Here is a 25,079-nt window from a genome sequence, read left to right as displayed (position 1 = left end):
TTGTTTTAGATATCTAGGTTCCGTTATGTACACATGTATTTACAATTACTATCTCCTTATGATTGGTCTAGTTATCAAATGTAAGACCTCTTATCTTTTAACTACATACTTTAGTATGGCTACACCAACTGTATTTTCATGCAGTCTCTTTTTTCATACCTTCACTTTCAGTCTCCCTGTCCCTGAGGGCCTTAACTTATAAAGTAATTCCTCTGTAGGTAGCATAGAAAATGAATCTTTTTTTTTTTTCTTTCTTTTTAAATTCACCTAGCCACTCTTATCTTTTACTTGGAGAATTTAGTCCATTTATATTTAAACTGATTATCAACAGATATTTTATTGTTCACTGTTTTCTACCTGTTTTTGTAGCTCCTTCCCTTGTGGTATGATAACTTTATTTAGATTTAGGCCTTTAGATTCTTTTTTCTTTTGTGTTGCTGCTATGGGTTTTCTTTTTAAGCTGTTGCCATCATAAATTCATGTTGAACATCCTGTGTATTAACTATTGGTATTTTAAAGTTTATAGCAACCTGCTCTGGAACTCATTCTAAAACCCTACATTTTTACTCCCCTATTATTTTTTATGATTTCATTAATTTTTTATTGGGATTAGTGGTTTATAATAAATACAATTGTTGGTGCGTGTGTGCAATACACCAAACCCAGACCAAGTTCTGCTCTGTGTTTCTCCTTTCTGGCTTATTTCACTTAACATTAAGCTTCAAGCTCCATCCAAGATGAAGTGAATTCATTATTCTTAATAGCCAAGTAGTAAACTCAATACTTTACATTCTTTTTGTGTATTCCTTACCTATTTATTGTACTTCTAGTTAATATTATTACTTTAAACCATTTTTATTAGTGATTTAATAATCATTGACATGACTGGGATAAGAGGGGTACAATTCCCACCACCAGAGTTCTGTATGCCATCCACTCCACTGAAAGCTTCCCTTTTCTCTGTCCCTCTGGGACTATGGACTAAAGATCTTTATGGGGTGCAGAAGGTGGGAGGTCTGGCTTCTGTAATTGCTTCTCTGCTGGACATGGGTATTGACTGGTCAATCCATACTCCTAGCCTGTCTCTATCTTTCCCTAGGGTGGTAGAGCTCTGGGGAGGTGGGGTTCCAGGACACATTGGTGAGGTCATCTGCTCAGCGAAGTCAGGTTGGCCTCATGATAGAATCTGCAACTTGGTGGCTGAAAAGCATTAAGATATAAAGAAGAACAAATTTTTTAATAATCAGGAACCTAAAGGTAAGAATATAGCAGATGAGATTTGGGGTCTTCCTGGGAAGAAAACAGGAAGTATATTCCAAAGGGCCCATGACTTTACTAATTTTTTAAAAACTTTCTATTTATAAAATGGAAACACTGATAAGACCATAGGGTAAGAGGGGTACAATTCCCTCCATAACTCGGACTTTACTAACTTTTCCTGAGCCCACTATCTTTACATTTATCAGTGAGATGTATTCCTTCAAATGATCTTATTACTAATTAGTGCTCAGACATTTTCAGCTTAAAGAACGTTTAGTCTTTCTTGCATAGCTAGCTTAGTAGTTGGTGAAATTCTTCAGTTTTAAGCAGTCTAAAAAACATTTTATCTCTCCTTTAATTCTAAATAATAACCTTGCCAGATAGAATAATTTTAGTAAGAGGTTTTTCTCTTTTAGAATCTTGACTATGTCATGTCACTCCCTGCAAAGGTTCTGCTGATGGCCTTCTGTTGGGGGTGGAGGGTGAGGACACATTTAATTTTTCACTTGTGACTTTTAAGATTCTTCTTTCTTTTGATATCTGATTTGTACATTTTCCATAGATCTCTTTGGGTGCAGACTATTTAGAGTTCCTTGTGTTGCCTCAAACTTGGGGCATTTTCTAATATTTTTCTTAAATTGTATTTATTTAATAAGATAGACACCTATAGACATGCTTCACTGCTCGCGAAGCTTTCCCTGCTCATGGTAATGTGGTTGCTCAACCACCCCTGACACTTCTTCAATCAGTTGTCCACCTTGTTTTTTTCCCTCTCTTCACCTTCTGGGACTCCTATTATGCAAGGATTGTGCTATCCTGTTGTCTTAAGTGGCCTCCTTTAAAAAAAAAAAAAAGGTCAGGGAGCTAGCACCCACACAGGTCAGTTGAGTAGTGTTTGAGCCTTTCTCATAAATATTTTTTTCTTGCTAGCTTAGGTGAGTTCCACTGTTTTATTTTCAAGCTCATTTATTATTTTTTTTTCCTGCTTCATCAGTTCTATTGCTAACCCCTCTGTCGTATTTTCTTTTCTCAAGTTTCTCACTTTGGTCACTAGGCTTCTTCCAAATTCAGTGAGCACATTTATCTGAGACGTTGTCTATTTATTTGGAACATAATCCTCTGCTTCATTTCTCACATATCATCGTCTATATTGTGTATAAGGTGAAACAGTTAACCCCCTAGTCTTGAAAGTCCTCTTGCACAGATGTCGAGCCTTACTATTTAACTCTGATTTTTTGCTTATTTTAAAAACCTTATATTCAATAGCTCCGTATCATTGTGAATGTTCCCCAAATCATCACTATTACAAAAAAAAAAAAAAGATAATCTTTCATATCAAAATTCAGACTGACTAGAGGTCAGATGCTCAATAATTACCCTTCAAGAAATGTTCTTGAACATTTGAACATAACAGGGCTATGGTCAACCTGTTTCATTCTTCATATTTCAATGAATTTTTTAATACTTTATTTTTAATATGTATTTCCTTTTGTTGCCCTTGTTGTTTTGTTGTTGTTGTTCTCGATGACATCGTTGGATAGGGGAGAGAAAGACAGACAGCTGCAGACCTGCTTCACCACTTGTGAAGTGACTCCCCTACAGATGGGGAGGTGGGGGCTCGAACCGGGATTCTTTATGCCGGTCCTTGGGCTTTGCGCCACATAACGCTGAGCTACCTACCGCCTGACTCCCATTTCAACAAGTTTTATTGTTTTCAGGTTCTGTGCCATAGGTGTGGGGGGCTTATTTCTGGGTTTTCAATTCCGTTCTATCCCCTGCAACTGCTAGTTCCTCCTTTGCCTCCCTGGAAAATACTTTAAGATCTGCTAAGAAAACTGGTCGCTACAAGTTTGTTTTTAAAGGGGAAACCCTGTTCTCTGTTGCCTTTTTGTTCTCTTGGTCATATGTACCATTAATTTTCAAAGCTGGAAGTGTTGCTTGGGAAGAAACAGCATATTTGGGTTACTTCTCTCCTAGGTGTGGCTCTCTGTGTCAGGCATTTCCTCTTGAGACCTGGTCTCCATATTGACTTTCTTTGAAAGCGTCTGAGCTAAAATTCTACAAGGTCCAAGTTAGGGACAGAGCAAAACGGGTCATCTCTTAACTCTGGAAGAGTTTCTTTTTCCTTGCCAGGTGCATCTGAAAAAAGAAACTAGTTAAAAATTTCAATTCCAAATCACCCACGGACATACTCTCCCTCATTTACCTCTAAAGTAACAGGTGTCAAATCAGTTCTTTCACAAAAAAACAAAACTTTGATTATCTTTATTTACTTATAGAGAGACACCTGCAACAGTGCTTCATGTATGCAGGTGTGCCATCAGGCCCCTGGTTCATTTCTTAACCCCCCACCCCAGAGTCTTTTACTTTGGTGCAATAAACCAAAAAGAGATTTTCTTTTCTTTTTCTTTTTTAATATTTATTCCCTTTTGCCGCCCTTGTTGTTACTGATGTCGTCATTGTTGGATAAGACAGAGAGGGGGAGACAAAGATAGACACCTGCACACCTGCTTCCCTGCCTGTGAAGCGACTCCCCTGCAGGTGGGGAGCCGGGGGCTCAAGCCGGAATCCTTACACCTTGCATCACGTTGTGCGTTTAACCCACCCGACTCAAAAAGGTACTTTCTTCGGGTTAAGCGCACGGACCGGCCTAAGGATGCCGGTTCGAGCCCCCAGCTTCCCACCTGCAGGGAGTCACTTCACAGGTGGTGAAGCAGGTCTGCAGGTGTCTGTCTCTCCCCCTCTCTATTTCTCTCTGTCCTATCAAACAATGACGACATCAATAATAATAACTACAACAATAAAAAACAAGGGCAACAAAAGGGAATAAATAAATATTCTTTAAAAGGTATTTTCTTAACTGCAGTCTTTCATTCTGTTGGAAAATATTTCCTAAGTACCTGATACAAACCAAGCACTGGGAATATAGCATTGAACTAAACCGATACCCAAATGCTTGTCCATGAAATGCAGTTCTCTAATACCAGAGCATGAAAACCATCCTTTGCCCAAGTCAGCATTGTGCTCTGGTAATTCTGGTAATGCTGCTAAATACTATTTAAAAAACTCGTCCTCCATTTAAGCAACAAAGCAGAGTGAGGTCAACTCGATTAATATCATGTTCTTCATTGACAGATCAGAGGATACCAATGGAAAAGGGGGTAAGGTAGACAGAAAGCCCTGTGCTCCACAGATATGGCACTTGGGTTCAAACGCCTGGTCCTCACCAGCAGGAGGGAAGCCCAGCACTATGAATCCACTGCTCCTCACAGCCATTTCTATTTTATCTGGAGTAGAGGGCGACACCTGCTTCATCGCTGATGAAACATTCCCCCCTGCAGGTAACTCTAATAAATAACATATTTTTTTAAAAGCCTACAGATAGAGATCATCATCAGCCTGCTGCTAAGCAAATCCATTGCATAAGAGATCTCTGCTCAGGGTAGACCCAGAGAGACACAAGTGAGACCACAAAAGACTTTCAGTCAGCACACTTACTCTGTGGGCACCACTTGTCTTCTGCCCAGCGATTGCAGTCATAATTATCCCCTGCATTTTCACAGGTGAAACACTTGAAGCTGTTTGGAAATGGTGTAGCTATAAGGGAAAATGCAAAAGCAGCCAGTTAAGGTTAAAAAGACAAGGATTTTAAACAGCACAGAGAGTCCAAAATGAGCCACTTTTACTAGAGGAAATAAAAGTTATAAGCCATCAGCCTTTGAATGTCTGTTTTTAGGAAGCTGGAACCAACATGTTGATAAACTATTGTCCCAGAAAAGGACTGAAGTCAAGTTAACTTGAATTTCTGGTCTTCTCACTAGTTACATGATTTTTTTCCCAATGAGTAGTGACACTTACAGCAATGATGAGAATCCTTACCCTTGCACAGGAAATAGTAAAGATTAAAAAATCATTTGCAAAAAAAAAAAACAAAAAAAAAAAAACTATTACAGGCTCCGGCATATCAAACCATACTGGTTTCCACCCATCTGTATTTCTATTATAGCTAGGGTGAGTGTTAAGTCCTTTCTTACTTGCAGGTTTACTTTTACAGACAGAGAAACCAAAGCTTCCTGAAATGCAGATGGTGCAGGGCTTAAACATGGGCCTCACAAAGCAGGCTTGCTATCTTGACAGCCTGCATTGTAATTATTTTAATGGAAAAAAAAAGAATACTAAATATGATGCTATTTTGACCAGCCAAGGTGTAAAGCTAGCACAAAAAGGGAAGCCCCAAACAACCCTACAGTTAGCATAATAGCTACAAAGCTGTGAATACTTGTTGTGGAGAGGGAGCTCACCCTGCATGAGGTCCAGGTCCAAGTCCTGGAAATAGCATGGTGATGTCTCTCCTCTCTCTCTGAAAACCTCAGCCCAGAGAGGTAAACTAACATAGGCAATGTAAAGAAAAAAAAAAACCTCAGTTCAGAAGAAATTAATGTTGCAAATATAAAATTCATTTTCAACTACTGAACAAGTATTTTTTTTAAGTGCAATACTCATCAGTGATGGTGAGTAAATAGTTAAACTATAAAATGCCACAGCCTTTTGGAATTAGAACTACTACGGTCATTAGCCAATTGAAGAGTAAAATTCACTTAAGAAGATTTGCAGTGAAACATTAACATAAAGTGTAGTAAATTGGCTGAAAAAGTGACAGAACAGGATGTTAAAGGTATTAAGACATGAAAAGGAGAAAAACTGTTGCAAAATTACATTTGTTTAAAAATAAAACTCAAAGTCCAAAAGATAAGCCTTTGGACTGCAGAAGTGAAGTTAGCAATGGGGGTCCACAGGACTTTGGTGTGGTCTAGTAACATATTTCAATGTATGAAATGATACTTTTAAAACAGAATAGTGGCCAGGCAAAGCACCTGGTTAAGAGCACACACTACAGTGCTCAAGGACCAAGGTTCAAAACCCTAGTCCCCACCTGCAGGGGGAAAGCTTTATGTATGAGTGGTGAAGCAGATATCTCTATCCAATAATAAAAATAGTTATCTTATAAATGAAGGTTACCTCAAGATTATTTTTTAAAAAGGGATGCCAGGAAAATTCTGTCTATGACATTAAGCAATCACTAGCAGTTTAGAAACGTGTGTACATGTACACTCTAATGTCCTCAAAGTCAACAGCAGTTAACGGTAGAGAACCTCAGTTAAGATTAGTATGAGGACAGTGAACCCCAAACCTGCTTGTCTGCAAAGAGCTCACCTGGATAGTGCACCTGCTTTGCTAGATCTAAGGTTTGGGGAAGAAGGGGGGGGTGTCTTATGTTCTGTCTGTTTCATCTATCTGAAACAGCTCCAAAAAAATATCAAAAAGATTTTCCTCCCTAAGGCTCAGATTTGATCCCCTGAACCATCATATGCCATAGTAACCTACCTGAGCAGTGCTCTGTTTAATAATATAAAATGTCAGAGCTTCATAAAAACTACGGTGGCTATGGGCACAGAAACTACATACCCATAAAATCTTATAATTCATAAACCAATGTGGAACCAATCACTTGCATGCAGAGAAAGAAGAGATGACACAGGCAAAACTATATTAGTATATATTACTCCTATACTTTTACCTATTAATGAAAATCTCTAAATTTTAGACTAATCCATTTCCAAAGTTTTTTCAAGCGACCATTAACAAACATTTCTACAATAAAAAAGCAGTAAAAGGGGAGTCGGGGGGTAGCACAGTGAGTCACAAGGACTGGTGGAAGGATCCCGGTTTAATCCCCTGGTTCCCCACCTGCAGGGGAGTCGCTTCACAGGCAGTGAAGCAGGTCTGCAGGTGTCTATCTTTCTCTCCCCCTCTCTGTCTTCCCCTCCTCTCTCCATTTCTCTCTGTCCTATCCAACAACAACAAAAGGAAATAAATATTAAAAAGTCAAAAAAACAAAGCAGGAAAGGACAATGAGCTTCCTCTGCTAACCCATTTATAGGGGTCAGTGCTCTAAATATTACAGCAGGAAGTTAAACCATTTGAAATGAAAGGAAAAAATATTTGTCACCATGAACAACCCTCACCCGCAGAAGTGAAGATGTTTCCACTAGCTGCAAAAGGCTTGGGAACAGTTACGCCATCCCTACTCATAGTCATAAACTGCAAATGCAGCTTCTACTTACGGTCAAGAGGAGGCCTCACATTGTAGAAGTTGATGTTCTTGGCAAACGCCCAGGTTTCCCAGAAGAGACAGATCTGGACAACAGTCACAGCTAAAGCATGACAGAGGAGCGGCATCCTGGCCTCAGGTCTGGAGAAGCTCAGGACTCATGTATCTGTAAGGGAGAGGCAGACTTAGCCTGTCTGCATTTTACACAGCAGTAGGAGGGTGCTTTGCTTCTTTGGGGACCCTGAATCATTCAAAGAGATCCACCCGCTTGTCCCGCACTGGGCGGCAGCATTTAGCAGGATGCTCAGTGGCCTGCTGTACCCCATGCCTTCACTGCCCGAGGCAAGCTGGTTTACTTCATGCTGAATCACCTGATCTCTTAACAACCCTGCTTTTGAGACACATTAAGCTGAGCTGAACCATTCCCTGAGTAAACACTTATTAAAAGGCCGTATGTTTTGCAACTCTTCCAATCCTGGAAGAAACTATAGAACACTGAGGAGGAAACCAGAGGATTTCTGGAACATCCTTTCCCTCTACCTTGACACACTGGCTGCCCGGAGGTCCTAGAGGGTATGGAGTATAAGTTGAAAACCAAACTATTAGTCGTGGCCCATAGATATGGGGGAAAGAAATAAAGAGACCACAGCATCAAAGCTTCACACAATGTAGTGGGGAGGTTGAGCTCAAGCCTGGTCACACACATGGCAAAGCAGGTACACTATCCACGTGAACAGCTAAGGCCAGAATAGGATGCCTTTTATATCCCATAGGCTTTATCTTCTAGAAGCAAGCCTGTAGGAAAAAAAATCTTCATGAAAGATGCTTGGAGCCTACAGCATCTGGCTGGGGAGACAGCATAATGGTTCTGTAAATGACTCTCATGTCTGAGGCTCTGATGTCCTAGGTTCAATCCTTAGTACTACCATAAGCCACAGCTCTGGTCTTTCTAACTTTTTAAAAATTAAGATTCATGCTCAACAAATTGTTTGGCTTTGTATGTTAACTCTCTTTTCAATCACCAGGTTCCAGATGCCACCAGGATGCTGGCTAGGCTTCCCTGGATTGAAGACCCCACCAATGTGTCCTGGAGCTCAGCTTCCCCAGAGACACACCTTACTAGGGAAAGAGAGAGGCAGACTGGGAGTATGGACCGACCAGTCAACGCCCATGTTCAGCGGGGAAGCAATTACAGAAGCCAGACCCTCTACCTTCTGCAACCCTCAACGACCCTGGGTCCATGCTCCCAGAGGGCTAGAGAATGGGAAGGCTATCATGGGAGGGGGTGGGTTATGGGGATTGGGTGGTGGGAATTGTGTGGAGTTGTACCCCTCCTACCTTATGCTTTTGTTCACTAATCCTTTCTTAAATAAAAAATTTAAAAAAAAAAATTAAGATTCAGAGCTACGGGGGGGGGGGGGGGGTGCCGGAAAATGGCAGACTGAGAAGCTGCTAGTGGCTTGAGCTCTGATCACATCTTCTGGAAACGGTTCCAGATGCCACCAGGATGCTGGCCAGGCTTCCCTGGATTGAAGACCCCACCAATGTGTCCTGGAGCTCAGCTTCCCCAGAGACACACCCTACTAGGGAAAGAGAGAGGCAGACTGGGAGTATGGACCAACCAGTCAACGCCCATGTTCAGTGGGGAAGCAATTACAGAAGCCAGACCTTCCACCTTCTGCATCCCTCAATGACCCTGGGTCCATGCTCCCAGAGGGCTAGAGAATGGGAAGGCTATCAGGGGAGGGGGTGGGTTATGGAGATTGGGTGGTGGGAATTGTGTGGAGTTGTACACCTCCTACCTTATGGTTTTGTTAATTAATCCTTTCTTAAATAAAAAAAAAAAAAAAACTGCTGAGCTACCACCCAACCAAAAAAAAAAATTAAGATTAATTTATAGAAGGAAGGAGAGGTTCTGTCTGAGAAGGGTGAGATGGAAGTCCAAAGGATTTTTAGAAATTGCTGGCTTTGTTCTTTAATAGCTGCCTGACAAGCTCTTTAAGCCCAATTAACCTCGATTTCCTCACCTATGACATGCCTTAATCACAGCCACCCTGCCCACATTCAGGTGACTGTGAACATCACACACAGCTGAGGCAGGAGCACATGGTGAGGGTGGTGGTGCACCTGGCTGAACGTACATGTTACAATGCTCAAGGACCCAGGTTTGAGCCCCCCGGCCCCATCTGCAGGGGGAAAGCTTTGCAAGTGGTGAAGCAGTGCTACAGGTGTCTCTCTCCAATAAAGATAATAAAAAGTTTTATAACACTGTTGCAATCCTAGAGTCCAGTAGGTCAGTGGCTTGGGATATTTTTCAAAGAAAAATTTGGTTTCTGCATATATAAGCATAAGCCTTCATGCGGACAGTTTGAGGCCAGAATAGTAGTAACGTGTGGGTTCCAGGAAGTTTTACTGGCCCATCTTTTGCTACAGGTGTATTGGCTCCTAAGTGTGGCCAGCAGTGCTTACCTGTGTGGATGGGAATGAGCATTTGACAGAATGTAGCTACAGCTTCGTTGACATCCCTCAGGGTGGCTATTGCCATTGATAGAACTAAATGCCCAAGAAAGTGCTCAGTGTAAAAATAAAAAGCCCAATAGTTTCGCCAAAATGTGCTCAGCTTTATGCACTAAACTGAAGCACAGTCAGCCTGGTTCTGTGCTGAGTTGTGATACATCGAAAATGCATTACAGACCTCATATAGAACACACACACATATTCCTGTCTTGGTTAGTTTTCGTTACCAAAACCTACCTTTCACAGTTGTCACATTTCTAAATCCTACTTTTCAAAGATTTTTTTCCCCTTTGTAACGTTTATTTATTATTGGGGAGAGAGACACCTGCAAATCTGTTTCACCACTCGTGAAGCTTGCCCCCTAAGCCCTATTCTTAAACTCATTCTTTTTACTTATTTTATTTTAATGAGACAAATACAAAGAGATCAGAGTGCTGCTCTGCCTTTTGGAGGTGCAGGGCATTAAAGTCTTTTGCATAACCATTATGCTACCTCCCCACCCTCTTAAACTTATTCTGAAGAAATATACATTTAGTCAACTAGTGGTTTGTTGGAAAGGTCATGACATATTTGTCTATGAAAAAATGTCTCGTGACTTTCCCAACAACCCAGTATATCACTCCTTACTGCTATTTGTTGCTTCTCTGAGTTGGATGGACTATTCTGTTTTCAGTGTGCTTCAGCCATACTCCATAAGCATTACTGGCACATGGATATAACGTCTAAGAACAGGTGTGAGACTATGCCCATCATGAAGCATCAGTGGGACCTTAGACAAGCTGCTTCAGCTTTCTAAGCCTCATCATGTGGAGTGAGGATGGACTCACCAGGGTTCTGAGCATGAGGCTGTAAAAAAAAAGCAATGGCTCAATTACCTATTTTCGTAGCCATATGCAACTTCTTTAACCTCCCTGTACCATAATTATTACATCTATAAAACAGGAGTTAGTAATAATTTTACAACACAGGCAAATACCCTGTCATGACGGTGTACATCTGAAACCGGCTCTGAGTTATATACAGTTACTCCATGAAAAAGTGAAATGGGAGTAATGAGAATATAGGTGAAGCACTTGTACTAGCTAATTACCTATATGCCCAGGATTTCACTGGTTCTTACTAAAATAGGCATCTAGGATTATAGGTAAACTCCCTGATTTTTCTCATTCTTTTTTTTTTTTTTTTTTTTTTTTTTTTGGTCATTAACAGGGTCTCACTGCTCTGGGTTGACTTTTTTCTCATACAATACCTAAGCAAGACCTTTGTTCTTAAAGAAGATGGAGATATAGTTTCAGAGAGTCATGGGTTCTATGCAGGAAACACTATGTTGGTGACTAGAGTCCAGTACGTCTAAGCAGGTGACATCAATGATGCAAAGAATCCAGGCCCCATGGTGGGAGGAGGTATGCCTGCAGCTTGTGGAGAACAGATAGAATCAGTGGGACCTGGTCACAGAAAGCATCTGCATCTACAAACGTCAAGAGAACGTTTCACTGCAGAGAATTCAACTCTCTCATCAATGCTTTATCTCAGTAGGGCAACTGATTCCAATTTCCTAGCGCTGGGAATAAGTAGTAAATTATATTTATATACTTTCTTTACGTTTGGGAGCTGCTTTCTAGTCCTATTCTCAACTCTGACACCATCTTCCCAGACACAATTTACAATCCATCTGCAGGTGAGCTATCAAGTTGACATAAAAATTCAAGTCATGGGTCCCCTTAGAACATACCTAAAATAAACTTCCTAGCTTCTTTCCACCCTAATCACAACTGCTCTATTCCTGATCCTTACAAACTTTGTCCTGCTTTATATCTCACCACTCCAAAGGCCTACCCCACTAGGGAAAGATAGAAACTGGCTATGGGATATGGATCAACATGCCCATGTCCAGCAGAGAAACAATTACAGAAACCAGAATTCCCACTTTCTGAATCCCATAAAGAATTTTGGTCCATACTCCTAGAGAGAGAGAAATGTTAGAGGAAGATGAACAGAGGGCAAAACTCTAATTCTATCAGAACCCATAGAGAAAAGAGGGAAAAGGGACATTGGAAAGTAGTAATAGGTGTGATTTAGATAGGAAGAGAATACAGGATTATACAATTAATAGTCAACCCATATCTGTGGCCTTGGGAGAATTACTATAGTTTCCAATGGAGGAAATGGGGACACAGAACTCTCTCTGATGGTGAGAACGGTGTGGAATGATATCCTCCCCTTTACCCCGTAATTTTGTAAATCACTAATAAAATGTATTAGAGGGGTCACATGGTAGTAAATTTTGTAAATCACTAATAAAATGTATTAGAGGGGTCACATGGTAATAAAATGTATTAGAGGGGTCACATGGTCACATGGTAGTAAATGTATTAGAGGGGTCACATGGTACACTTTATTATTTTTTTTCTGTCTCCAGGGTTGTTGCTGGGGCTCGGTGCCTGCACTGAGAATCCACTGCTCCTGGAGACCATCTTTTCCCTTTTGCTGCTCATCGTTGTTACTGCTGTTCTCTGATAGAACAGAGAGAGGGACAGAAAGATAGACAGCTGCAGACCTGCTTCACTGCTTGTGAAGAGCCCCCCCCCCCCCACATACACAGGTGGGGAGCTGGGGGCTCGAACTGGTGTCCTTGTGCTTTGCGTTTAACCCACTGCACTACTACCTGGGCCCCGTGTGTACACTTTCAATGCACAAGGACCTGGGTTCGAGCCCCTCGCCTGAAGGAGGGCAGCTTTATAAACAGTGCTGCAGGTGTCCCTATCCAATCAGATAAAGGATGAAAAGAAAAAATGGAGACTGGAAATGGCGGCTATATTGTGCAGGCACTGAGTCTCGGCAGTAAGCCTGGTGGCAAAAACAAACAGCGCTGGAGAAGAGTGCCATTAACCATCCCACTCCTGAGGAAAGTAAGGCTCAGAGACACTCTCAAGCATGGGGTCCTGAGATCAATCCCTGGCAGCACATGTACCACAGTGATGTCTGATTCTTTCTAATTAATAAAAAAAATCTTTATATATGTATATACACACATATCTATGTGTATATAGATAGACTATGGCTTCAGTGCACTTTAATTTCCACTTTTCCACCTGCATCCTCAATAGGAGAGCCTCGTTCTAGCCAAATTCTCCAGAGCTGTGAAGGCTTTTGCCTGTCAGATGAGAAAAGGGTGAAATAAAGAGGTCTCCTTTCCCAGAGAATGATGCAGAATCTGTTGCCTTCCACTGCTTCTCCCCCTGAGCACCTGGGTCTGCCTCTTTTTCGGGATGTGGGTTTGCGCTAACAGGACTGTTTTATTTTTCACAACCCAAACACATTAGGGTAATGAAAAAGCAAATGACTAGCTGAAGGTTGTTTTACATTTAGAATCATTTCACGGAGATACTGAACTAAAAATTAGCTTGAGACTTTGCTGACTAGGCTCCTGCTGCAGCAAAATACTAAATCTTTCATATGATTTGGGCTGAACCATTCTGGAACTTTCTCCAAGGTCATCACATAAGCAGTGTTCTTCATAAAGGGTGAGATAGGGGGGAAAAAACCACAGCACAAGATCTCCCTTCAATGTGGTAGGGGCTCAGGACATGGGAAAGTAGTACACTCTCCAGGTGAGCTATTTTGTCAGCCCAACCTATAATATTTTCCCCCTTTTGCTGGAGGCGGGGGAAAAGATAGACCCCTGCAGGTGAGGAGCTAAGGGCTTGAACCGGCACCCTCATGCTTCGTGCCATGTGTGCTTAACCCACTGCGCCACCACCCGCCCCACCTAGATTCTTGAGGTTATTTCCCTCCCTGGATAGAGTGTCTTAAAGAAATTGGATAACTTGGGGGTCAGGCGGTGGCGCAGTGGGTTAAGCGCACGTGGCGCAAAGCGCAAGGACCGGCGTAACAATCCCGGTTCGAGCCCCCGGCTCTCCACCTGCAGGGGAGTCGCTTCACAGGCAGTGAAGCAGGTCTGCAGGTGTCTATCTTTCTCTCCCCCTCTCTCCATTTCTCTCTGTCATATCCAACAACGAACAACATCAACAATGGCAATAATAATAACCACAACGAGGCTACAACAACAAGGGCAACAAAAGGGGGGGGGGGAAATGGCCTCCAGGAGCGGTGGATTCATGGCGCAGGCACTGAGCCCAGCAATAATCCTGGAGAAAAGAAAAAAAGAAATTGGATAACCATGTAATGCTTAAAACTTGTTAGGTCAGAAAGATTGCATACTGGTCATGTAAAAGACTTTCACGCCTGAGGTCCCTGATTCTGTCCTTGATACCATGAGCCAGAGCTGAGAAGCGCTCTGATTAAAAAAAGAAAAGACTTATCTGTTTAAGAATATAGGCATTAACTTTCAGCTTCTTTCCATTTAGATGTTTTTCCTAATGTTCACATAGGGTAGAGGAGACAGTGTAATGGTTATGCAAAAAGACTCTCATGCCTGGGGCTCCAAAGTCTCCAGGTAAAAAATATAAATGTCCACAAATACATTAGGCAGCTGGTTGGCACGTCTCAAACTTAATGAAAGCTCAAAACACTCCTCCCAGAAAACGATTTACTCAAGAAACCCAGTGAAGTTCAAGCAGAAAAGAAAGGTGCGCCTAAACCAGCTTACGTCCTGAGCGCTACTGGATTCCTGACCATGGTAACTGGGAGATACTGTTTTAAGCCTCTGAGTTTGGGAGAAAGTCATTGCACAGCAATGGAGAACTACATCAGGGGTGGAGTTCCTGACTTACTCATGCCCAAACAAATGAACGAACATTATCATTTATAAGAAGATCCTCAACTATGCACTACTGGCAAGGCTACACAATGAGCTGGTCACTGTAAAGTACAAGAAATAATCTGGGAAAAGAGAACAGAATTGGAACTTCATGCTTTACTCAAGCTTTATTCAACACCTACACTGAACTAAATTGGGATTTAAAAAAGCACAAAGCAAGAGGGAGTGTGACACAATACATAAGGACCTGGGTTCATAAGTGCCTGGTCTCTACCTGCAAGGAAAAGATAGGATGGAAGAAACTATATGTGTATGTCCTCCTCCCAGCCAGAGCTCATGTTGTTTTCCCTGCATTCTGTAAGGAGTCTCAGAGTATATTAATATTTAACCCTCTAATCTTGTAGTCTTGTCAACATTTCCATTTTTAAAAAACTATCTGTATTGAATAGAGACACCTGCAGCACTGCTTCACCACTCGCAAAGCTTTCTTTCTCCCTGCAGGTGGGGACTGTGGGCTCACACCTGAGTCCTTGCGCATTGTAATATGTGCACTCAACCAGGTGTGTCACCACCTGGCCCCCAGTATTTCCATTTTACAAATAAAAGTATTTGCTTTAAATTGTACTGGACTCCTTCTTCAACAGAGGAGGAGGGATTTCTGCTAGGCCTATCTAGAGATACACTAGTGGTGAACAATTCACATGCCACCCTATCCAGGGCATCAGATTAAATTTTGGAAAACTCACCTGGAGTAAAGGACTTAGTGGCATTCATATTGAAACCCATAGGGCTGGTGAAATAGCTCAGTTAGACTGTATGCTGCTGTGTGCAAGTCAGCGTCAAGTCCGTCTCCCACTGCACTGGAGGAAGCCTTGGTCTCTTTCACTCCCTCTTTGCCTTGTTTGACAGTAGATGAATGAACTAGAAACATGGTATTTCTCATATCTGACCTGTAACAACCATCCCATTCCATACGAGAACCAGTAGGTAGAGGCTTTTTAAGAATCAATGTATTCCCAACACTATATTAATGTAGGCATATGACACATGTTATTTTTTTAATATTGTTTTCTTCTTTTTTCTATTTTCAGACTGCCAATGTCTTGAACTCCCATTTCTTTTTAATTTTTTTTTTATTTATAAAAAGGAAACATTGACTAAACCATAGGAATATTATTTTCTAAATCTATGCTCAGTGCATATGTATGGTAGACACCAAAAAAAAAACAAATAACAACAACAACAAAACATGTTTGGAAGAAAACCAACACCCTCAGCTTTGACTGGCAAGTAAAATAAAGACTATGGAAAATAAATAAACTCAAAAGGTCTGCAAAAAAAAAAAAATGAGTCAGTAAGGACAAAGCTAGCTTTGACTGCCAATAAAAACAAATGCAAGCGATAATTTGAGAAGCCCTGCTACAGGCCAACATGCCTGTCGCCACTCACGCCAGCATCACGTATCCTGCAGCAAGACATGCTAATGACCAACTTTTATAGACTCAGCTTTCCCTATAAAAATAGGAGGGGGAATTCACGATGAATTCTGAGATTGTGCACATGCCTTTCAAGAGGAGAAATTCGCCAGAAAACTTAACCATCCACAGCACTCCTTGGCTTTTGTGCGAATGGCCAGTGGAGAAGCATTACAACTTGCTTCCTTGTATATAGCTGTGCTATTGGATGCTTCTAATCTACTTGGTCTAGGCTTTTGAGAGAGTCCGCATATCAAATACATAGCCTATATATTAAAAAATTCAGTTTGTCTTTTGAGAAACTTTGAGACATACAATTGATTTCCCCCTCTCATATTAATTAACTACTGATTTATATGTCTACATTTTGCTAGGAGTGTACATAAACACCATTCCCACCACCAAAGGACTGTGACCCATCCCTCCCGCCCACTCCCACCCCCCACTGGCCCAGGAAGCTGCATGTCTACCCCTCACCACTGGGTTTTTACTTTGGTGCCCTACTTACAATTTGATCAGGTCCTGCTTTTAGTTTCCCTTTCAGATCTTCTTAGTCAGCTTCTGTTGATGAGTGGGATCATCCCATACTCATCTTTATCTTTCTGACTTAGTTCACTTAACATAATTCCTTCTAGCTCTGTCCAAGATGGGTCAGAGAAGGTGGGTTCATTGTTTTTGATAGCTGCATAGTATTCCATTGTGTATATATACCACAGCTTTCTCAGCCACTCATCTGTTGTTGGGCACCTGGGTTGCTTCCAGGTTTTAGCTATTATGAATTGTGCTGCTATGAACATAGGAGTACACACCTCTTTTTGGTTGGGTGTTATGGAGTTCTTGGGGTATAACCCCAGGAGAGGAATTACTGGATCATATGGAAGGTCCATGTCTAGCCTTCTGAGAGTTTTCCAGACTGCTCTCCACAGAGGCTGTACCAATTTACATTCCCACCAGCAATGTAAAAGGGTTCCTCTGTCCCCACATCCTCTCCAGCATTTGTTGCTGCTGTCCTTTTTGATGTATGCCATTCTTACAGGAGTGAGGTGGTATCTTAGTGTTGTCTTAATTTGCATTTCTCTGACAATCAGTGACCTAGAGCAGTTTTTCATATGTTTGTTAGCCTTTTGGATCTCCTCTGAGGTGAATGTTTTGTTCATTTCCTCTGCCCATTTTTGGATGGGGTCATTTGCTTTCAAGATACTGGATACCGTACAGCAAACCATAACAAAGGGACTTTTCAAAGTTAACCCAATTAACAAATAATGTGATGATAACATGAACCCTAAGACAGCAGGAACCTCACATCTCCACTATAGAGCCCCTACTTCCCCCAGTCCTGGAACCCTTGGATAGGGCCCACTTTCCCGTATGCATCTCCCAATCCAAACCAAATAATATTGCATCCACCGATCACAACCTAAGCAACACAATGATTACCACCTCAACATGCTTCACCTCAGACTGTATCCAGAGACTTCACGTGTGGAATGACAACCCTTCAGCTTCATTACTCGGGTGAGACCTTTCCTTTCATAGTACACTCTAATTTCATCTCAGGTGGTTCACTTTCTAACAAAGTCCCATAACCTAGATATACACCAGTTTCTGTGAGAGAGAGCTTATGTGCACACGTACCCATAAACTACTGCAAAATATATACCTGAAAGCAGAAGTACACTAGAGTTTGCAGTGAGTACCTCCCTAACACTTCCTCTCCACTATTCCAAGCTTGGGATCCATGATAGCTCAACAAATTGTTTGGCTTCATATGTTAACTCTCTTTTCAATCACCAGGTTCCAGATGCCACCAGGATGCTGGCCAGGCTTGCCTGGATTGAAGACCCCACCAATGTGTCCTGGAGCTCAGCTTCCCCAGAGACACACCCTACTAGGGAAAGAGAGAGGCAGACTGGGAATATGGACCGACCCGTCAACACCCATGTTCAGCGGGGAAGCAATTACAGAAGCCAGACCTTCTACCTTCTGCAACCCTCAACGACCCTGGGTCCATGCTCCCAGAGGGCTAGAGAATGGGAAAGCTATCATGGGAGGGGGTGGGTTATGGGGATTGGGTGGTGGGAATTGTGTGGAGTTGTACCCCTCCTACCTTATGTTTTTGTTCATTAATCCTTTCTTAAATAAAAAATTAAAAAAAAAAAAAAACTTGCTTCCCTGTAGGGGCCCTGAGGCTTTTCCAGCTCAGCTCTTGCCTTCTCTGATGGGTTCTTCTCCAACCGCTGCAAGTTTAAATAGAATTTTCCAAGTGTTGTGATGTCACACATTTAAACTGGGTACTTGTTCACTTAGTGAACAAGAGAGACACAGTTTCTCTTATGTTATTGGAACAGAAAAGTGAGGTGTGTCAAGAATTCATAGCACCATCTCTGAGGGGAGGACAAAGGAGTGTTATGGTCAGTAAATTTTCTGAGTTGCTGGATAGAATGGGTGCAATGACAGAGGTAGAGGCATCTTTACATAGATGGCAATCTAGAAATGTTAGGCACCTACTACTATTTTACTGCCACCAAGGTTATTATTGCTGGGTCTCAGTGCCAGCATCCCTGGTAGTCTTCCCGTCTCTCTATTTTATTGTATAGGACAGAGAGAAAGATAGACACCTGCAGACAGACCTGCTTCACCACCCATGAAACATTGCCCCTGGAGGTGGGTAACGGGGGCTCAAACTCAGATCATTGCCCATAGATAGCCTTCTCCTGGCCCTGGCACCTTGCTACTCCAACTCCATGCTTCTTCAAATATCATTGAGAAGAGACAAGAAACTAGATCAAGATGTTTAAGTGTCCAAATCTCTTCTGTAGCAGTTGGATCAAATGGTAAACACTGTTGAATTCTATGTAATACTAAGAACTTACAACTATCTCTATCCTATCCTAATGGAAAGATAGAATGAATGAAGGGAGATTAAGGTTCCTTCTACTTCACTATTGTGTGGTGGAATATTATGAAAGCCTATTAAAGAATTCCATTTATACTACAAAGTCATAAATGTAATACAGTACTCCCATGATACTTCATATCCCTGCTACACTGTCTAATGAATACAAACATGAATAGAAAATGCAGAACTCATAGAAATTAGTGTTACATTTGCAAGCTTAACACTATACATGTTTTAAGGCTCAAGATATAAGGTTGTTTTTTTTGTTTGTTTCTACTCAGTGCAACCTGATAAAAGTTAATGTCTAAAACAGTGCTAATATTATAATAATCTTATTATGCAAATCAGGTTAAAATCTAATCATGAACTAATTCAGGGTCAGAAGTGTAATGTAAGTAGAGAAACTGCTTTTTAAATGTAATCCAGATTTTTTTTTAAAGGAAAACTAAAAGCCACTTATTAAAGTAATGACTCTGCAGTGGCTTTTTTTTTTTTTTTGTCAAAGATAATACGTTGTCTGTTTTTTTTTAAATAAGTAATTTAATATTGCTTTTCAAAATTACAAGATAACAGGGGTATAATTCCATACCTTTCCCACCACCAGAGTTCTGTGCCCCCAAGATCAGATAAGGAGTGGGTTGACTATGATTTCTGTAACTATCTTCATATATATATATATATATATATATATATATTTGTCCATCTTTTAAAGTTATACCTACTATTTCTTAGTTTTCCCCCACCCCCACCAGCTCTTGATGGTATTGGAGTTCAGAGCCCTCTGGGAGTACGGACCAAAATTCTTTATGGGATGCAGAAGGTCAGGCTTCTGTAATTGCTCCTTCGCTGGACATGGGAAGATCAGTGTACACCCCCAGTCTGTTTCTATCTTTCCCTTGTGGGGTAGGTCAACTGCCCAGGATGAAATAATAGTATCGTCAACAACATGGTGAAATGCAGTAAGGTATAAAATGGGACAAAGTGTGCAATGACTAGGAACCAAAAAGTAGGAATAGAGATTTTAGGTATGTTCCTAGGGGATTAGAAAGCTGCATCAGGGCAGACAGTAGCTCCCGAACTTAAATAGGTATTTGCATTTACACCTTTTCTTTGTCATGTCGATCTGACTCTCGGGGCCTGGATTTACTCACATTTAGCACAACAACCTGTATAACCGCTGAGTCTCTAGTCCAGACTGCACTCATTTCAGGACCAATGACATCCTGGTAGAAGTGGACAGAGGGGTCTATTAAAGGTCTAGGTCCATTGAATCTAACAGGCAGTGAGCAGTCCAAGAAGTCCTTGACCACAGCTCCAGGTTCTGATGGAATTGGAGTTCAGAGCCCTCTGGTAATTTTTCCCTAACATTACTTCCCCACTGGGCATTCGTTGCCTCTTTTTTGAGAAGGTTTTCATGACATAAAGGAGTAAGGTGAGTTTGTTGGGTTTTTTTTTGGGGGGGGGCTATGTGGGCCAACGGTAGGAACTTAGTGAAATATGTTAACTGACTATGGAGACAGCAGAATGGTTATGCAAAAGAGCCTTTCATACCTGAGGCTTCGATGGTCTCAGGTTTAATCCCCAGCACCAAAATATGTCACAGCTAAGTAATACTCTGGTCAATTCCTATATCTCTCACTTAAAATATGGAAATAAAATAAAATATTCTTTCAAAATGTGAACTCATTGCACCCAGTTTGTCCCCATAGATGCACACTATTGACACAGGGCTAATACGTAGGTCTAGAATGGACTTTTCCTACTGCAGAGATGTGATTCTATTTAGATATGATAAAGTCACTGTATTGGTAAGGAACTCCTCCCTAGTGTTGAGGACTTTCACTGTAGTTGCATTCCTCAGCTCTTGTCTTAAGAATATTTGAGGGGTTGGGTAGTGGCTCACTGGGTTAAGCACACAGAGTATGAAGCACAGGGATCTCAGTTCCCCACCTGTAGGGGGGTCATTTCACAAGCAGTGAAGCAGGTGTCTGTCTTTCTATCTCATCCCTCCTCCCTATCCTAGAAAGATATACTATCAGAGGGGGTCGGGTGGTGGCACAGTGGGTTAAGCGCATGTGGTGCAAAGCGCAAGGACCGGCATAAGGATCCCTGTTCAAGCCCCCGGTTCCCCACCTGCAGGGGAGTCGCTTCACAGGCGGTGAAGCAGGTCTGCAGGTGTCTATCTTTCTCTCCCCTTGTCTTCCCCTCCTCTCTCCATTTCTCTCTGTCCTGTCCAACAACGAACGACATCAACAATGGCAATAATAATAACCACAACGAGGCTACAACAACAAAGGCAACAAAAGGGGAAAAAAATGGCCTCCAGGAGTGGTGGATTCATGGTGCAGGCATCCAGCCCAGCAATAACCCTGGAGGAAAAAAAAAAATAAAAAAAGAAATACTATTAGAGGGGCTGAGTGGTGGTGTACCTGATTTTGCACATATGTTACAATGACCTGGGTTCAAGGCCCTAGTCCCCACACGCAGGGGAGAAGCTTCACTAGTTGAAGTAGTGCTGTAGGTGTCTCTGTCCTGTGAAATAACACTAGATGTTTATACAAATCAAGAAACTGCCCCTCTGCCTCTGCCAATCCAGACCTTCTCCTTTGACCTGGGTCCTTAGTTATCCCTTTACCCCAGAGAAACCCCTCACTTCCCTCCCGGATTTTACTTAGACTTGCTTTTCTGAATTTCCTTTCCTTTCACTCCCTGCTGCCCTCTATCAAGGACACTTAAAAGGAAAAAAAAAAAAAAAAGCCAGCTTCAGAAGTACATTGAGAACTCATTCATATTCTGTACCGATTTCCAGACCATAAAGCTTCTTATTGGCAGAGCAAGTGTTCTCGGACTGTGCTTGAAGTACAGCACAGCTTGAAAGTGTGTATGAAAGCAATGTCATGCCCTCGCAGAAGTCAGAGGTCAAAAGAGGGTTGCTTTTCTGCCCCTCATCCCTTTTTAATGCACACTAATACTGTGTTCACCGAAAGTAGCTAAGAAAGATCAACAGTTTAGGGATTCTGGAAAGTGAGGGACTGAGTGCTGGTGGCCATTCTTATTAACGACGGAAGCCACTGTCAGTGGCTCACATCACTCCCTGCGATCACACATAAGACACCTGCTCAGTGATCATGGCAGAAATGCTTGGTAGGGTTGACTTCACTCCTCCATTCAGTATGCAGATTCCATGCCCCTGACTCCTGGTTGTACAGCCTCCAATTAGCAGGCTCACTATTTCACATGACTCATCTTCAAAGAATGTTCCTGTCTGCACCTAATTAACCTTCCCCATAGGCCTGTGAGGTCAGGGTGGTGTCCTCACCTGCAGGTTCTGAGAAGGAAATTGGGACTGGCAAGGCTCCAGCCTGTGGCCGAGGTGAAGAGAGGTGTCTGCAGCGGGGTGGAGTCACAGGGCAGTGGCCTAGCTGCTGCCTCCGCACCCATCCCCCTCTGACTTGGAACTACACCCTATTCTCTGACCACTCATGAAGGTGGAGATGATAGTCTCTAGATCTGAGCATTTCAAAAGAAAAGGATTCTGACTCACCCCTCTAGATATCTTTCCCATCATCACTCAGGAGAAATCTTACTAGGCACATTGAAAACTCTCTCTCAAAAGAGGGTTGAGAATAGACATCACGCATATTTCTGGGACACTAGCCCACACATGCTCAGCGGAGAAGTAGTTATAGAAGCCAGACTTTCCACACCCCATAATGATCCTGGGTTCATACTCCCAAATGGATAAAGAATTGGGAGTCGGGCGGTGGTAGCACAGCAGCGGATTAAGCACATGTGGCACCAAGGGCAAGGACAGGCATAAGGATCCCAGTTCGAGCCCCCAGCTCCCCACCTGCAGGGGAGTCGCTTCACAGGCAGTGAAGCAGGTCTGCAGATGTCTTCCGCTCCTCTCTCTGTCCTATCCAACAACAATAATAATAACCACAAGTCTAAAAGTTTGATAGATTCAGTTATACTAAAGAATAATTTCTGTGTGACCAAAACAAACTATAGCATAAGAAAAAACAAAAAGCCCCAAGGAAAATATTTTCATTCATGCCACAGTCAAAACAATCTCACTAATATGGAACACAATCTTCTAGAAATAAGGAACTTACTAACAACCCAACAGAAAAATTGATAAAGAAATAGACATCTCATAAAATTAAATACTCTCTAACTTTTCAAATAGGAGAAACACAAATTGAAATGACAACTTCTTGTGGGTCAGTTTGATAGGTGAGATGGTTTTCCAGCACTCTGTTGTAGGAGACCAGAAGAAATCTGAGATTTTCATAGGTAGCTAGAGGGACTGTCTGTCACCTCTACAGAGCAAGTTGGTCACATTATTAAATTTGGGGACACATTTATCCTGGATCTACATCTCACCTTTTCTTCAGACAGCCATTCACAATGACACACTGTCCTAATACAAACTGCAGCAACGTTTGTAATAGCAAATAAGTGGAAACAACACAAATGCCAATCAAAATGAGTGTCCCACTGTGGAAAAAAAAAAACTTGTAAGAAGATAGACAGCAATTATTTTTTGTGTTAGAGAGAATATGAAATTAAAAAAAAAATACCATGATTTAGTTATAAGGGTAAAGACAAACGATGAGGACAGAAGGAGGAAACTTTGGAAATAATCTCATTTCATTGTTTGGATTTTTCATATTTAAGAACATAACTTACTCAAAAGTAAAAGCATAGTTTGCAGTTGTGCGCCTAACTCTGTAATTAAAGCTCAGTAGTTTTCTTTAATGGAAGAGGGGCTTCAAAAAAAAAAAATAGCAAATGATACAATCCGTAGATGGTACCCAGGCAATTTACCATCCTAATTAAGATTTTACAAACTACACTGCTGAAATCCCCATAGAACATAACGGGAACACAGCAATCTCTAAAAGAGTAGGTGAGGGACAGAAGGAAGATAAATACCCAAGAATCACTGCAGTATTACACATATTCAGTTGAATAGGTTGTTGTATGTTGATGATTAGCAAAATATGCAATGCCGCTCTTATTTATACTATAGGCTAATGGGTAAAAGGATTGGAGAAACGGCAGGGTGTTTATGCAAAATGGAGGGTTCAAGGTCCTAGGTTCAATCCCCATAACAACCTTCTTATAAAAAGGTGGTAGAAACGATGACTTCAGGTGAGGGAGTTAATATGTACAATAAATTCTGGAAGATAGTGTCCATTCAAGAGCTAGTAGCTACCCACACACAACATGGTAGAGGTGAGCACGTTTACAACTCACTTAGGAACCAGCCTGCAGGGCTACTCCTCCTGAGAAGTTACAGAACACATCCTCTGTCACTGTTTTCCTCACACTAATTAGCTCTGGTACGAATGGAAATCATTTATTTTCATAACCTCGATTTGGCTAGTGCGGAATGATTTACATAATCCTACAAGGAGAGCTCCCAGGACTACATTCCTTTTCTTGAGCGCATTTATTATGTCTTCTTCCCAAGACTGTGTTTGCTCATCACATCTTGCCTGAGAAATGACCTGAGGCGAAGGCTAGGCCGAGAACAGCAATGCCTTTCCCCACCTTCAGTGGGGGTGGAGCAGAGGCGAACACAGCCCACAGACCTGGCCAGAGCAGCCAGCCGGCCGCTGGGCTGCACTGTGGAAGAGGCCTGGTGTTTGAGGGCGGAGGAGGACATCAGATGGCATCGTGGTAGGGTTCAAGTGCAAACACCTATCACGGGAAGTCAGACCCATGTGATGGCAGCTATCTTGTAAACCATTAATTTCTCCAATAAGGGTAGGGGTGGGTGTACACTTAAAACTCTAGGAATCCTGCTCCCAGCCTCTATTTTCCACCATAAGGAGGGTGATTAGACGATCCTGATCCAGAATGAAGTGAAAAAAAAAAAAAAGTTTCTCGTGCTAGTGCAGGGAGTGTTGGTCTCTTTCATCGGTGTCTTCACACCAGCCAAAGACGAGTCAAGAGCCCGTGGGCATGTGGCCCCAGGGAAAATTCCCGCAGGAACATTAGAAAAGTGCTTGCCCCTCAGGGATCTCCTCAGAGAAGAAAATGGCGCCAACCTGAGTCTCCCTGGTGGGAGAAGAGAAAATGAACATT

At 42.0% G+C, this 25,079-nt stretch overlaps 1 protein-coding gene across 1 annotated transcript; it reads right to left on the bottom strand.

Moving 5' to 3' along the window:
- Nucleotides 1–795: 795 nt before the first annotated feature.
- Nucleotides 796–7,630, bottom strand: LYPD6B (LY6/PLAUR domain containing 6B). The gene is made up of 3 exons (XM_060184836.1): nucleotides 7,386–7,630; nucleotides 4,759–4,857; nucleotides 796–1,200 (listed from the first exon to the last, which is right to left on the bottom strand). Exons 1-3 carry the CDS (start codon nucleotides 7,498–7,500, stop codon nucleotides 1,175–1,177), a joined length of 240 nt encoding a protein of 79 aa, XP_060040819.1. The 5' UTR covers nucleotides 7,501–7,630; the 3' UTR covers nucleotides 796–1,174.
- Between the last annotated feature and the right edge of the window lie 17,449 nt (nucleotides 7,631–25,079).

Source organism: Erinaceus europaeus, unplaced genomic scaffold (assembly GCF_950295315.1).
Source record: "Erinaceus europaeus unplaced genomic scaffold, mEriEur2.1 scaffold_677, whole genome shotgun sequence".
Classification (NCBI taxonomy): domain Eukaryota; kingdom Metazoa; phylum Chordata; class Mammalia; order Eulipotyphla; family Erinaceidae; genus Erinaceus; species Erinaceus europaeus.
This window is presented reverse-complemented; position numbering and strand designations above follow the sequence as displayed.